This window comes from Apium graveolens, chromosome 7 (genome assembly GCF_009905375.1).
Source record: "Apium graveolens cultivar Ventura chromosome 7, ASM990537v1, whole genome shotgun sequence".
Classification (NCBI taxonomy): Eukaryota; Viridiplantae; Streptophyta; class Magnoliopsida; order Apiales; family Apiaceae; genus Apium; species Apium graveolens.
The window spans coordinates 3,897,385-3,912,486 of NC_133653.1; the positions used below are offsets into that span (position 1 = coordinate 3,897,385).

Below are 15,102 nucleotides of genomic sequence, written 5' to 3' on the forward strand. Positions count from 1 at the left end.
CTTTTGAACCGTAAATCAAAATCAAGCGATTCAAGCGTCTAAACGATCCTTACAACAATATATATTATTATCAACTCTTATTTTTCAAGAAAACACAGTTTACACTTTCTGTATTTCTGCATAAAACTTTATGTTATGATTCGACCATTTTATCGTTGTTACGTTTACGATCCGAGTTTCGTTTTCGCTCTAAACCACTAATTACTAACCAAAAATCATCATTCCAACATTTAACTACTTAATACTCTCAATAACATCAAGTTCTTGAGGCCACAACATCAACCTTAGCATCTAACTAACTAATATTCAAGAAATCACAAAACAACCATCAAAACTAGGTTTACATGCAAAATCCTTACTTTTCTTGAAACTTAAAGCTTAAACAAAGTTTGGATGAAGGTTTATACCTCTATTGGGAGATTGGGAGGTTATATTCTTTATGGATGATGCTTGGTGATGCTTTGGTATGCTTAAGAAACCTAGGTCTTTCCAAGAAAATCAAGAAATCAAGAAAAGTCACCATTTGACACTATTCATCATCACTTTCGCCATTATATTTAACCAATAAAACCTTAAGCAAATGCTATGAAAGATTTATATTACCTTAGTTTGATGATGAGAAAGCTTAGAAATTATTTGTAGCATTTATCCATGGCTAGAAGTTGATGATTTGAATTTGTGTTCTTCCTTTTCTATGAAAAGCCGAATGGAGCTTCAAGGGGGAGGGAGAGAGAGTTTTTTGGCTTGATTGCTTGGGTGATCAAGTGTTTTTGATTTGTTTTGTGTACTTAGATTTGCATATATCTTGTAGTACTCAAGAAGCATGGCCAATTGTCAAAACCTATACCTTAGCTAAGTACTACTATCACTATTCTTGCTACTATTCATCCTACTAAGTTACTATACTCCTTGGATGATCACTATTTGATTACCAATTCTTGGTTGCATTTCATACTAATTAGTTTGCATGGTTTGCATGGGAAGTTGCATGAACTTGATTCGTTTATTTATTCGCTTACGTATTCGCTTGGTCATTTATTTGATATCGTGATAAATCTTCATAAGCGGTTCGCGGGACAAATCATTTTCTTTTAAGTCTTTTATACTTTGTAATCTTGTACTTCGGTTTAATTTGTGGAATTCTGGATTCGTGATTGTAACGTGATTTTCGTATTTCTTGGTGGTTTGTAAAAAAGGTCGTTTTACAAAGTTAGTTTTCTTCAAAACTAATGACTTTTACATACACTCATTTTGTATGTATAACCACAAAATTGACTCAGAAACTATATTTTTCTTCATCGAATGTTTTACAGAATCCCAAAAATCCGGGTTATTATAGAGGGATTAGGACATCGTATGACGCCTATGGAATATCTATTGATATTGTTGTACAGGTTCATGATTCCTTTATTTTCAAATGGAGCTCATATGCACATGTCAGACATATGTATTTGGAGAGTATGCTATTCATTTTAAAAAGCAACCAGGCTTTAAATATCGACATGATTTGGTAAGAGATGTGCTATATGATGTATTATGGAGAGCTGACATTCTAGCTAAAAAGGAAGCACCTGTTAACTTTTTTACTCCTCCCGGTAAAGTTAGATCAACTCTTAAATCAGTTGGTGTGTTAATTTACAGTTTGAATGTTGGAAAACATACTTGTGTTAATTTAACGGGAGTTTCTCCTTTGAGTGGATTTGGGAATGAACCGTTTATAATTGTCAGGCGGCTACAAAATCGCCTGAGGCAAAAGTTCGTAAACATGATGAGGCATGCAAAAATAATCAACACGTGTTCATGCCTTTTGCTTTTGACACATTTGAATTCTTGGCATCTGATGATGTTGAGTTTCCTAGGAGAGTACATAAGATCATGAATAAAAATGTTATGACTGCGGACTCGGCTGATTATAATTTTGGTATGATTGAATTTGCTATTCAAGGAGGTATTGCAGCGCAACTTGTTACTCACTAAACTCGTACACTTATTTAGATTTTTTTAATCCCTTATTAGCATTAAAATCAAAAACAAAAACAAAAAAAAACTAACTAAATTGAATATGCAGAGCAAGTATACTCATAACTCAACAGAAGAGGGCTGGCAACAAGGGATGAACACATAGTAATACTAAATAGGCAGGAAAGTAGTAGTTGTTGTATCATCCATTCTTATCTTACCTTCACATCACCTAGCCTTTCAGAAGCTTCCGTCTCCATGACTACTAGTAGCCGGTAGTCGTTGTTTTTTTTTCTTAATTTTATGTTTCCGCGATTTTCATTTCTCAAGGTCAACCCCGATTAAGTTTCATCTCCTTTCTACTTGTCGTTTCTATTTTTAATTGCTATGAGGTTGTTTAATTTTGACCTGTGACTTGGTATTTTTCGAAAGAATTATAGTTTGTTCAGGTTTAGGGTTTGCGTGCTTGTTTGTTTGGCTTGACTAATTACGATGGAAACATCTTCCTCACCAAGTAGTAATTCTTCTGCTGTCACCAATATTAATGCTAGTAGTAATCCGGTACGATTGAGATACAATTTATCGGCTTCCAATTTGATACACACTCCCTTATTAACCCTATTAGACTACTTTGGCCTCCTTCACAATTCCCCTATTTCGCCACCTGCTACTGCTTCCAATCAAGAAATGCAAGCGTTGCTTCGTAACCCACCTCCTCATTTTCATGATACCGCTGCTGCCCTCTCTACCACTACTACTACTACTACACCTTCCGAGGAGGTTTCAATCAGTATTATTGCTTCAGAAGATGATGAAGAAGAGTTCTCTTCGGTTGTGGTAGCTGATACCAGAGACGATGAGGATGTTGAAAGTCACTCTTCACCATCCACGCCGCTTTTCAGCTTACCCAACTCAACACCACAAGGAGAAGATGGAACGGCTGATGCTAATAATAATGCTAATGGGGACTCAACTAATCAAAGATATGGCATCCAGCAAATTGCAAGGTGGTTCGAGCAGATACTTCCTTTCTCCTTGCTTCTTTTGGTTGTCTTTATTCGCCAACATTTACAAGGTACTAGTGCTTGATTAAATTATATTTGCTTCGATAGAATCTTCACAACTAGATTATGAATCATTTGTACAATACACTTGTTGTTGATTGAACTGTGTCCTTTATTGGCATGGAAATATATGAGGTACTATATTACACTTTCAAATATTAATTTTGTATGAAAGTTAGCTGAACAGAAATTCAAGCACCTAAATGTTTAGTACATGGCACTGTATTCTTAGAATTCTTTCACATTCTGTTTTAAAACATGAGGTATATGATAAATTTAAATGCAATAAATTGAGCTATCATTTCAATTTTTCTTATTCGAGTTTATATTTCTAATTTCAGTGACAGGGAATTGAACCTAATTTAAACATGTTCTTTTGTAAATCATACATTTAAAAATCTATCATGAAATCATAGTACACAAACATATCACTGATGATTAATGTATACTTAGATATTCTGAACGAGTAATGTACTTTACTGCATATTACAGAATTTTTAGGCTTCAATTGTTTTCTTTTAGAAAAATAAGCCTCGCACTTTAACCATGTGTTTCAGATCAAATGAAGCAGCAATATATGGATATTACCTTTAGGCTCATATGGTTATTGATATTAGACCAAGAATGGAATTACTATTTCTTGATTCTATCTTAAAGCCAGTATTGTCAGTGAATAGTAGCGAGCCCCTTAAGAAGGTTGGATGATGAACATCCAATCTGATGCAGTGTTGATGAAGTTAGATGATTGGGCTTGACTTGTATGAGGTATTGAGGTTCTGGGAAGGAAATCTGGATATAATTTGTCAATTTGGGTTGGGAATTAGTCTCATAAATTGACCTCTTCTCAGCTCAATAATACACATGAATAAATATTATGGCCTAACCCATTGTTTTGAGTTATTTCTCAATATATGCTACAATGTATCAAGTAATTGGAGATTCTATGAGTTCTGAGCGGATCTTGGCTCCACATATTTTATCAGCGGTTACAATTTTTTTATGAAGCTCTTTTTGTAGGCTAGATCAAGCCCTATGTTATAAAATGACATTTTTTGTTGCATATGTCCAATGGGCCTGGTTGTCACATATAACGGAACTTTGAGTGAAGAACCATGTCTTCCTGGCTACCTTTCTAAAGTTTGATTTTATATCATTGTCGTCATGGCTACAATAACTGTTATACTAGTAACAACCATAGACTATGGTCTCGAAATTTCTAAGACACAATTGTTATAATATCCTTCAGGTTTTTTTGGTACAATCTGGGTTTCCGCTGTCCTCTTCAAGTCAAATGATATTTTGAGAAAGCAAACAGCACTGAAGGTTCCTTCTGAAATCCTAACCATTAAATTTATGGCTATGGGATAATACACAAGAGCACACACACATGTATGCATATCACATTCACTAACCTGCTTTTTGTGCATTCTATCTGCTCATTTCTACAGGGAGAGAGAAAAATCTCTGTTCTCGTGTGTATCACTCTGATATTTATGCTACATGTGGGTTCGGTCTATTGGTGGTATCAGAGTGCAGACCTTGTATATCCGTTGGTCTTGCTTCCTCCAAAAGCAGTCCCACCCTTTTGGCATGCGATATTTGTCATTGTGGTCAACGGTAAAACTCTATGTTTCCATTATGCTTTATTTCTAAACAAAAGGATTAGTACTGCCTATCTTTGTATCTTTTAGATACTCCTAATAAGCTACTTTATTGTAAGCTGTAACTAATTTTCAATGTAAAATTAGCGAAGGTAGAAATATTTACATATATATTTGTATATGTAATCATAAACAGATCAAGAAAGGTTTCACAGGTTGAAGCGACTCAGCCACCTATAAGATATGTCCATGTTTTCTATGCAAAACCTCGATCCCCCATTTTGACAAGATGTGGTTCCTTCTGAATTTGGAAATGGTTGAAAATCCCCAGTAGTATAGAGTCAGTGTGACATAAAATCCCTGTCCCATTTAGTAATTAGACAAAATTTGTTATTCTATTTGCATTTTATTTGCATAGGTGTGAATAAAAAGTCCTTACGCTTGTTGTAATGTGAAAAGTTTTGAGTGATAAGTTTTTCTTTGGTAATCTCACATAGAAGAATATAGCATTGGACCAATTAAAATTTAAATATTCTACTATTGAATACTACCTCTACTCCACCTTAATAATATTAAATGACTCTGTTACAGTACAATTTAGAAAGCTCACTCAACTTAAGCTGGAGGCCTTCTTCTAGTAATGGGCATGGTAACCACTTATAACCCTGTCTGTTGAGTTGCATGTTCTTTTTACACAATTCAACCAATTTTTTGTTGAAGTGCTGAAGTGTAACGTTCACCAGAGCTGCCCCTGTGCCAGTGTTCACCATTCTGTTAAACAGCTTTGTGCTCTCTTTTTATTTTTATTGCATATTTTTCTGTTATAACCAGGTTGTTTGTCACTCTTTTTAAATGTTACATTTTCTCTCTGTTGGCGGGTCCTCGTGGTATCCAGTGCTTATATTTATGAATTGTTTCCTTTTAGATACAATGGTGCGACAGGCTGCAATGGTGTTCAAATGCATACTTCTGATGTACTACAAGAATAGTGGTGGGCATAACTACCGTAGGCAGGTAACCATTATATCAGACATTATACAGATGCTAATGTTCTGCAGATCCATGTTATGAGCATAGACAGTTTGTAACTGACATTGGCTTTTCAGGGTCAGATGTTGACACTGGTCGAGTACATGGTACTGCTGTATCGTGCATTACTTCCTACCCCTGTTTGGTACCGTTTTTTCTTAAATAAAGAATATGGAAGCCTTTTTTCGTCATTGACGACAGGATTGTATTTGACCTTTAAGCTGACATCAATTGTACAAAAGGTGTGCTATTGCTTGCTGTTTCCTTCATGTAAAGTAGATTCTTTTATGTTTTGGTTCTGTACCTTGTACTAACTTGACAGCTAATAGGGTCAGTTCAATTCACATGAAGTTTCTGTTGTCACTATTTCCCTGTGTAGGTTCAGTTATTCATTGCTGCACTTAGGGCCTTATCTCGCAAAGAGGTCCATTATGGTTCATATGCTACTTCTGAGCAGGTAAAGTTTGCTTCTTTTTTTTGTCCTTTATGTTTGCATTTCTCTCACCTAACTTAATTTGATGTAGGTCAATGCTGCTGGAGATCTCTGTGCCATTTGCCAGGAGAAAATGCATGCTCCCATATTTCTTAGTTGTAAACACATTTTCTGCGAGGACTGTGTAGCAGAGTGGTCAGCTTATTTTTCTTTTCTTACTTTAACTACAACAGTTTTTAATTTTTACTGATTTCTTCTGCAGCTTGTCAACTAATACACACGCATAAAAAGTTGAATAAATAAATAAATATGAATGGTTTTTCAAGGGATATTGTTAATTATCAGCAATAAGTGCATGCATCATCAAGATGACATGATCACTGTAGTAACTGTAGCAATAGTAGGCACTGAGGTTTATAGGTACTGCAGTATTAAAATGTTTAGGTAATAATTTTTCATTTGTTTTATAAATAGAGGGTCAGCCTTATTTTATAAACCAACTCTCAGAGCTGTCACCGGAATAAGTAGAGTGTTGGTTAACCCTACCACACCTATCATTACTCCTTCGAAGTAATGGTTTTCTTCAATGTATTGTTCTCAACTTCATTTAATTTCTTTCTTTGCTATTTAAGCTATAGTTCACTTAGCACGTCTCTTGGCATCTAGCTGTATCTCTAACTGAAAATGTTCTCATTCTATCCAGTTTGCGTGTTTGAAAGCATCACCCTTTTGAAATATCTCTGTCATTGGAAATTGCTTCTTGTTGCAAATATCTTTTCCCTCAAACTGGAAGTATATAAGATATCTGCCGTTCTTTCGGTTCATGTTCCCGTGCTCCTTGCTTATCCTGTTTTGCCTGTTAACTTTGTAGTTCACCTTAAACATTTTGATGCTGTGAACTTTCTCCCTTCAACTTATTTTTGACTATACTCGCTGGATCTTGTATGACTGCAGGTTTGAGAGGGAAAGGACATGTCCTTTATGCAGGGCCCTGGTCCGACCAGCAGATATAAAATCATATGGAGATGGATCTACCAGTCTTCTTTTCCAGTTATTTTAGCTACTGGTTGATGTAGTTGACAAGAGGAAGGCAGCGTCTATATATGATGTGGTTTATCATGTCGTCTGACCCAACTGACCAAAATTAGCTGAATTTGATAGATTCCTAATTATTTATGTTGGGCAGCTTTTTGAAATGCAGAGTTCCCTTCGTATAGTAGATGAATGTGAAGGTACAGCTTTCCGATTAATGTTAACATGCACAATTTGTTCTCGCAAACCAGGCTGGGAAGTGAACTGTAAGTAGGTTTGAGGAGTTCCGGTGGATTATTACTGATGTGGAGAACTGGCACAAATTATGAATCGCAAAAACCTTTGTTCTAGCTGCCCCCTTGGGTGTATTGTCATTGTTTGTATATTCAAGAATATTGGTCTTTCTATGTCTCTGAAACACAGACAACTGCATTAAGCTTTGTTATACATATCATATATATATAAATATATATTATATTTTTAATTGTAACAATGTATGGTTTTGCGATGTATGTGAATAAATCCTTGCTTGACATGCTATATGGTTCAAATATATATAGATTAGATGTACATCGTGAACACGGACAGTTCATTCTTGTTTTGCTACTGGGCCGTTGTAGTATTTACTAAATATGGTGATGGGGGCTCTTCTGAATGATAAGCATGAGTGCCATGGATGCATGCCCGCAGCCCGGTGTTTCCCAACATTATGCCCAAGTTCTTTGAGTACCCCAAATGAAGTTGAAATTTACTAGTAACTAGATCAGTTCCCGGCAGATGTCCGGTTATATTTTAGTTAATTTCTGAAAATTATTTTAAAATAGCTTACTTTGAATATATATTAATACAGTATTTTTAAAACATAATAATGAGGATTGAATAAAATTATAAATTTTAAAATTTTAAAAATAATATTATCCAAACTAAAAATATTGATTATCAACTTTTTATTAAATATAAAAATATAATATATTTGTATAAATAAAATTAATTTTGAATAAGATAAAATAAGTGAAGGAAATTGAATTATTTTTTTTTTTTTTTTGCTAAATAGGAAATTGAATTATTGAAATTACTAATTTAAGAATATAAAAATGAGGACGAAAGATAATGAGAAATTAGTAAAATAGAGAATAAGTGGAGGTAATAAATGAAAAGAATAAGAGAGAGAGAGATTTGAATAAAATAAATTAAATACGAAGAGGATTGTCGGTGAATGATGACATCATCAAATTATTCAGAGTTTGACACGTATGATTTAATGATGTAAACTCTTAAAGTAGAGTTTGACACATAAGCAATGATGATGTGAGCCGTACTTTGTTTTAGTATAATGTAGATTGAGTGTAGTCCGTTTGGGTTATGTTAAGATAAGTTATTCATAAATTAAATTGGGGAAATTATTTTAAAAAAAAAAACCTCAATTTCATGTCTCTTATTGCCTAGGCCGCTCATTTATTTTCTAAAATATTGTGATTTCTAAACATTTCAAAAAATTTATTTGCATCCTTTCGTTTAATTTCGACCAATTACCGTTAGTCCAATAAAGATGTCCAACTCTTGAATGCGGCTTAATCCCATACCTACACTAAAGAAAATGGCGTAATAATCGAGCGGAATAGGACAACAATCGAGCGAATCGTCAAATAGTACTTTCACTAGGGCCCTTTCGTAAGAGATATAACAATCTCTCATTCGACAACTCAAAGATGACCGGTCCTTCAAGAAATTCCTGTTAGAAGAAAACACACACATATTTGAAATTCAATTCTACCAATACAAAGTACGCACACAAACACACAACAATATATATGAAGTGGAAAACTCACATCCCAACTTATATTATTAATCAAAACAAATATCAATAATACATCAATAAATAACACCTCAATGATTTCCCAAACTGATACTTGAGTCAACCAATGCTCAAACATCTCTCACACGATACCTAAGACAATGGTGTCCCAGACTGATACTCGAGCCAACCAATACTCAAACATCTCTCACACGATACCTAAGACGACTACATCTCTTAAGTATACATCAAAACAATAATATGACTATGTATATATAGTCATCACAAACTTGACCACCAAGACTAATAACCTAATCTCATAATAATAATAATAATTGTCTAGCCATACAATTATTACCCAACTCAATTATGATAATAATTGTCAACCCTTACAATTATTAACCAATCCATTAATATTTTGTATCACCAAACTCATATCATATATTGGGTTTAACCATAACAATCCTCCCCTTCAATCCAATACAATTTCACAACTGAATTAACGGTCACCTTCAAACCATTAACGCTCATTCGCCAATGTCTCCCCTAGAATAAGAATGTCTTCATCTCGTTCTTCCAACTTTTGAGAGTCACTGAGACCCGTATAGTGACTTCCAATAACTCCAAACTACCGTTCTTCATCATAACGCTATATCAATCTACAAAATTACGTGCATCAACCACGAGTGCCTCCTTTCAATATTGAGTCACCCGATCATTGCTTTCACAATCCTTCGGCCTCTTTTGAAGAACATCACGAGCATCATCCAAAATTTTCACCTGGTTGATCAAGGTTGATCAACCATCAAATCATTGAAACTATTGCAATAATCCCGTCAATCTTCCACCTCGAGTCCGAACGAATTGATCCACGGTGCAAGTCAACCGCCATACCGCACGTAACTTTGTCAGCAAATCTATCAACGTACTCCACCATACCAATTAAACCTCGAATGTTCCTACAACCCAATTCATCACGAACCTCGAATCTCAGCTCTTGATACCACTTGTTAGGAGGAAACACACACACATATTCGGGATTCAATTATACCTTACAGAATACGCATACAAACAGACAACAATATATTTGACGTGAAAAATCCACGTCTCAACTTGTATTATTAATCAAAATAATTATCAATAATACATCAATACATAACACCTCAATGGTGTCCCAAAATGATACTTGGGTCAACCAGTGCTCAAGCATCTCTCACACGATACCTAAGACGACTACATCTCTTAAACATACATCAAAATAATAACATGACTATGTATATAGCCATCACAAACTTGAACCACCAAGACTAATAATGTAATCCCGTTATAATAATAATTATATATCCATACAATTATTACTCAACTCAATTATGATAATAATTGTCTACCAATACAATTATTATCCAACTCAATTATGATAATAATTGCATACCCATACAATTATTATCCAATCCAATTATGTTTTGTATCAACAATCTCATATCATATATTGGGTTTAACTCCAACAATTTCCCCGAGGATGACTTATGTACAACTCTTGCGAGAGCGCTTTTGGGCCCTTTCTTGAATAAATAATTTCGGCTCAGACCCGGAAAAGCGCCGACAACAACATAAAGGAAGGGGTCCATGTACTCACCTTTTTTTCGTTCTTCCGGAACTGGTACATAAATGAATGCTTTTTTCCAACGTTGTTTACCTTAGTTACTTCTCGGGGTTTCGGGGAAAATTTGGGGGGTTTTGATTCGTTGAGGGATTAATGAAATTGAAAGTGTCGAAAGATCCCGGAAGTTAAACCGAAAAGACTCATGTAGATTTCGATTGCTAAAATAGTAGTTCTGTCACTGTCGGCCGAAAAATGGTCATGATTTTCGGCCATACTCCACAATTGAAACATACATAAATCTCTTCGATTTGACCTACAGAAATTTCTTACGTTCTCAATTTTATCATTGTACTAATAAATTAAAAATTTCCAAATTCAAGAAATTGAAGAAGCCTAATTGATGAAAGACGATAAGTCAAATTCTGACGGAGGGACGTTAATCAAATATTCTAAAAGTTGAAGTATTAATTTTTTTTTAGGATCTTAACCAAAGATGACCTATAATTTAAGGACATACCAATTAATCGAGAATTTAAAAAAATTTATATTTTTTTGAAATGGAAAAAGAATTAAAAAAACTGCAATTCTGAAATTTAATATTTCCCCTTTTATATTTTAAAAATGTGAAAGTGTATTAAACAAAAATTGCAATTGGCAGTGATGTTGAAGCAGATTCCGATATGTTCAAAGCGCCTTTTAGCAACAAAAACAACAGGCTGGGGTAGTGTTACCCGTAGGAGTAGTATTAGCACTGTTACTAAAACAACAACAACAACAAGAAGAAGAAGAGCAAGTACTCTCACCTGTAGTGATCATCCCAAGGCAATTTCCTTCATCTCATTTACATAACATTTTTTTTTAATTATACTGAATCAATTAATTAATTATAGATGGAGGCGGACAAATTTACGTTCGGGTCGTACAAGATTGACAACAAGGAAGTGTTTTACTCCTCCAATCTTTCTTATGCCATGGTCAACCTTCGCCCTCTTCTTCCTGGTATTTTTTTTTATTTTCCTTTTCTGCCCCCCCTAGCTTTTGATTACATTTACACACCCCTGTTGTCGTTGGTGTGCTGCTTCTAGTCTGTTAGCAGATATGCAAATCTGATTTCTTCAGGTTTTCGAGTTGTTTATTTCAGATCATTTATCATTCATCTTTGATACAAATGTAGCTTGTTTAATATATTAAAATTATACACTGTTGGTACTAGGGATATACTTGACGACCATACAGGAGATCATGTGAAATTGATAACACAAGGTTTTGTTCCTTCAAAAAGACCTTATCACCTATAACCTCTGTTACTTGGACTCAGCCACGGAGTGTCTTATACGACACATATCGGCCTCTGGAATTTTGAAAATTAAGGATAATTTTGGATTACATAATTTAACTTAAACAGTTTAATTTTATGTAACAGGAATATAAGATACTCCCTCTGTCCCTTTGTTTGCTTTACATTGTGTTTTAGCACAAAGACCAAAGACCAAAGACTATGAAGAAAATTAACAAACTAAGGAATTTAATGTACATTATATTGACTTTAAATAAGCTTTACAGGAGATTAACTATAGGTTGGCCTTACCAGAGACATCACCCTGTGTCTCATGTATCTTATATATTATTATTTTTAATTTCGATATCCAGATTCTCAAATGATGGGCTTATCTTTTTAAAAAATAAGTGGGTTATAGAGGCACGCTTCTTGTCTCAAATCATGAGGCACACACCTCTACAAAAACTGTCATTTTTCCGTGCAATCTATTTGCTACCTTGGATTCTTCTCTTGTATCTATAGTTATCATTATCGTCATATATTCTTTCTCATTCAAGTTTCTGTTGTAGCTGATGAATATATCTTGTATTTCTGATGGATATTTTTATTATGCTTTAATTAACTACTTCTCAACTACACCCTTCCTTCTCTTGCAGGTCATATCCTTTGGTTTCAACTGGTTTGCAATCTTATATGAAATTCTGCATGTTTAATACACACTGCAGACGGGCGGGGCGCACATATATGCCTACACCTGTTTCAGTTCTGCTGCTATTTTCTCAAGTCATCAACAGAATCACATATAAAATACCGATGTTTGGTTTTTGCAAATAAGTTCTTCTCTCCAAGATGACATAATTTTTTCTCAACTGGGAAAAGCTTGATTTCTTATGTGATTATCGTTATGTCTCTCTCTCATCTGGTTACGCATGATCCTATTAGTTTGATCAAATATTCACAACTAACCCCAGTGAAATAATTGTTTGTCTTCTGTTATCTTTTTCTTTTTTATCTTTTTCATAATGCATATTGAGGCTTCTTCGTCTGGTTACCTTGACATACAATACATGTGCTTGTCTGCCCAAGACGCGAAGTGAAGCGCTTTGTTGATCTTACCGGTGATGAGACTAGTGACTTGTGGATTGTAGCACAGAAAGTTGGTAAGCAGCTTGAGTACTATCACAAAGCATCCTCTCTCACATTCACAATTCAGGTAAGACATGTGCGCTGCCCACTCGTGTTTAGTTCTACTAATGTTATACAAGCCAGGCACTATGCTTCTATCTATTTATTGAAATTTGACACTTGTGCTAGTTGATTTTGCATTAGCTGTTGCATATGACTGTGTAGTTGGTTTAGCAAATTTTAATTAATCACGGAATACGCAAACAGAGTGAAAAAGCTGACATCCAACCTGCATTAAGCATATAGCCTGCATTCAAAGAAGCTTCATGCAAGACACCGCTAATTCAACCTTATTCAAAAAATTGAGTCAACTCATGCAGCGTGCCTGCTATGAGCAATACGCGAAGGTGCGTTTGATCTTGCTGTCCTGGTTCGGAAGATGTTTCTATATCTACATCTGTTTCTTCCTGACTTTCCCACCCTTTCTTTGAACCCTGTCAATGAGCACCCGCGCATGGTGGATTCACAATCCACTGCCTTGATCCACTTGGCTACATCCGCCCCTACCCCCGCACAGGTTTAAGTCTTTATCTACGATCAGATCCTTTCTGAATTCCCGCTATCAAAGATAAGCTTTTTCCTATACTATAGTTGCAAGTATAGCTATTTAATGACTAGATGTTTCCACTTGTCATATATTTTTAAGTACTATTATCTCTCTTTTTTAAGGGAGAGAGAACCAATTCAAAGATATTGGGTCGGTACTGACAAAAAAAAATAATGGGTCGGTGTATAGTTGATATCATAATTATCAACTTCTTGATGTTCCTTGGTACTGTAGGATGGTCCACAAGCAGGACAGACGGTTCCCCATGTACACATCCACATCATCCCACGAAAAGGCGGTGACTTTGAGAGAAATGATGAAATATATGAAGCGGTGAGAAGAAACTTATAGTACTTGCTGTTTTTTGGTTATGCGTCAAATAGAGAGATTACAAGTGACTCGGCTGTTGGTCTTTTGTATTTATGCAGATTGATGAGAAAGAGAAGGAATTGAAGCTGGACTTGGACAAGGAAAGGAAAGACAGAACCTTGGAGGAAATGGCTCAAGAAGCAGAAGAATACAAAAAGCTTTTGGTGTAAACTAAGTGCAGCAAGGCATTAGTCATTGTTGTTTTTGAGTAAACAAAGTGCAGCAGCCGCGAGTCATATCTGAAGTTTAGGTGTTATTATTATTTCTTAAATAAATAAAATTCTGATTATTGTTCTTTTTGAAAAGAAATTCTGGTTATTTTTAATTGTAAGGAGCTGTATGGTTGTATTTCTTTTTAATTAGAGAGACTATTTACATTTTTTTCCTTTGGGGTGAAGGCACAATGTTAAGAATATGTCTATATCATATTCGTATCCGAAATTGTCGGATTCAGATATTGATATTATACGCTTTATTTTAGATACGGATAATATCCGCATTATTTTGGATATGAATGCTGATATTTTGGACGGATGTCAAATTTTACTTTTAGGGCTTCTATAGGCTAGTTCTGTATGTAAAGGCTGATAATCCCTTGATATAGGTTCCTGTGGGAACCTCCCTAATTTACAGCCTCTAGAGACTCTAGTGCCCGGTAGTTGGTTTCGTTTAGTAATGAGTCGATGTAAAACATCATTCCGTTTGTTTATTAAATTTGGATTGACTCGGTTCATTTTTTTAAAAAAACTTGATTGTGACATAACTTGATTTGACTACATTATTTTGCTTTATGTATTTTGTGTACTGAACTTGTTTTGTACGATCTCGGACTATTTAATTAGTTAGATATTTTGTAACATTGATATTTAATATTCTTTTTGTATGTAATATTATACTAAACTGGGTAATATGAATACGTTAGTTTTGAGTTAATGTAATCAAATTGGTACACGAATATATGTAAACAATGGTCAGTTTCTAATACAAGCTGTTTGACAAAAAATATGTCGAACGTTTGTATAAAACACGAAATATTATGATATATACTCAAAGGTGAGCAAAAATATGGTTTGCCTATCTAACAAATGATTGGTGCAGACTCTCTTGACCGGTGCGTGGGTTTAATTATAAAAAAATGATTTAACTGTTGATCTTGTAATTTTTTTTTTGCTAACTTCCGATCTTGTAACTTTATTAAAGAAATAG

At 34.7% G+C, this 15,102-nt stretch overlaps 2 protein-coding genes across 4 annotated transcripts; both read left to right on the forward strand.

Moving 5' to 3' along the window:
- Positions 1–2,053: 2,053 nt before the first annotated feature.
- LOC141672746 (uncharacterized) lies at positions 2,054–7,602 on the forward strand. Its single transcript, XM_074479403.1, has 8 exons — positions 2,054–3,034; positions 4,270–4,346; positions 4,472–4,640; positions 5,550–5,638; positions 5,731–5,895; positions 6,033–6,110; positions 6,178–6,281; positions 7,041–7,602. Exons 1-8 carry the CDS (start codon positions 2,452–2,454, stop codon positions 7,144–7,146), a joined length of 1,371 nt encoding a protein of 456 aa, XP_074335504.1. The 5' UTR covers positions 2,054–2,451; the 3' UTR covers positions 7,147–7,602.
- A 3,550-nt stretch (positions 7,603–11,152) lies between these two features.
- Positions 11,153–14,281, forward strand: LOC141672747 (bifunctional bis(5'-adenosyl)-triphosphatase/adenylylsulfatase FHIT). Of its 3 annotated transcripts, none has more exons than XR_012555694.1 (5): positions 11,153–11,338; positions 11,407–11,517; positions 12,862–13,008; positions 13,301–13,497; positions 13,762–13,860. XR_012555694.1 is itself a non-coding variant. In XM_074479404.1 (5 exons), exons 1-5 carry the CDS (start codon positions 11,177–11,179, stop codon positions 14,064–14,066), a joined length of 630 nt encoding a protein of 209 aa, XP_074335505.1. In that variant the 5' UTR covers positions 11,158–11,176; the 3' UTR covers positions 14,067–14,281. The 3 variants fall into 3 exon arrangements, 2 of the variants coding, with proteins under 2 accessions (XP_074335505.1, XP_074335506.1); XM_074479404.1 differs by lacking the exon at positions 13,301–13,497 and adding an exon at positions 13,956–14,281 and having other exon boundaries at positions 11,158–11,338; XM_074479405.1 differs by lacking the exon at positions 13,301–13,497 and adding an exon at positions 13,956–14,281 and having other exon boundaries at positions 11,194–11,321.
- Positions 14,282–15,102: the final 821 nt, after the last annotated feature.

Bases quoted from the DNA above. Each gene is read 5' to 3' on its own strand.
- LOC141672746 (XM_074479403.1), top strand. From the start codon at position 2,452: ATGGAAACATCTTCCTCACCAAGTAGTAATTCTTCTGCTGTCACCAAT. The intron at 5,639-5,730 runs GTAACCATTATA...TTGGCTTTTCAG, and splicing joins GGCATAACTACCGTAGGCAG to GGTCAGATGTTGACACTGGT. The intron at 6,111-6,177 runs GTAAAGTTTGCT...AATTTGATGTAG, and splicing joins CATATGCTACTTCTGAGCAG to GTCAATGCTGCTGGAGATCT.
- LOC141672747 (XM_074479404.1), top strand. From the start codon at position 11,177: ATGTTGAAGCAGATTCCGATATGTTCAAAGCGCCTTTTAGCAACAAAA. The intron at 11,518-12,861 runs ATTTTTTTTTAT...TGACATACAATA, and splicing joins TTCGCCCTCTTCTTCCTGGT to CATGTGCTTGTCTGCCCAAG. The intron at 13,861-13,955 runs GTGAGAAGAAAC...GTATTTATGCAG, and splicing joins ATGATGAAATATATGAAGCG to ATTGATGAGAAAGAGAAGGA.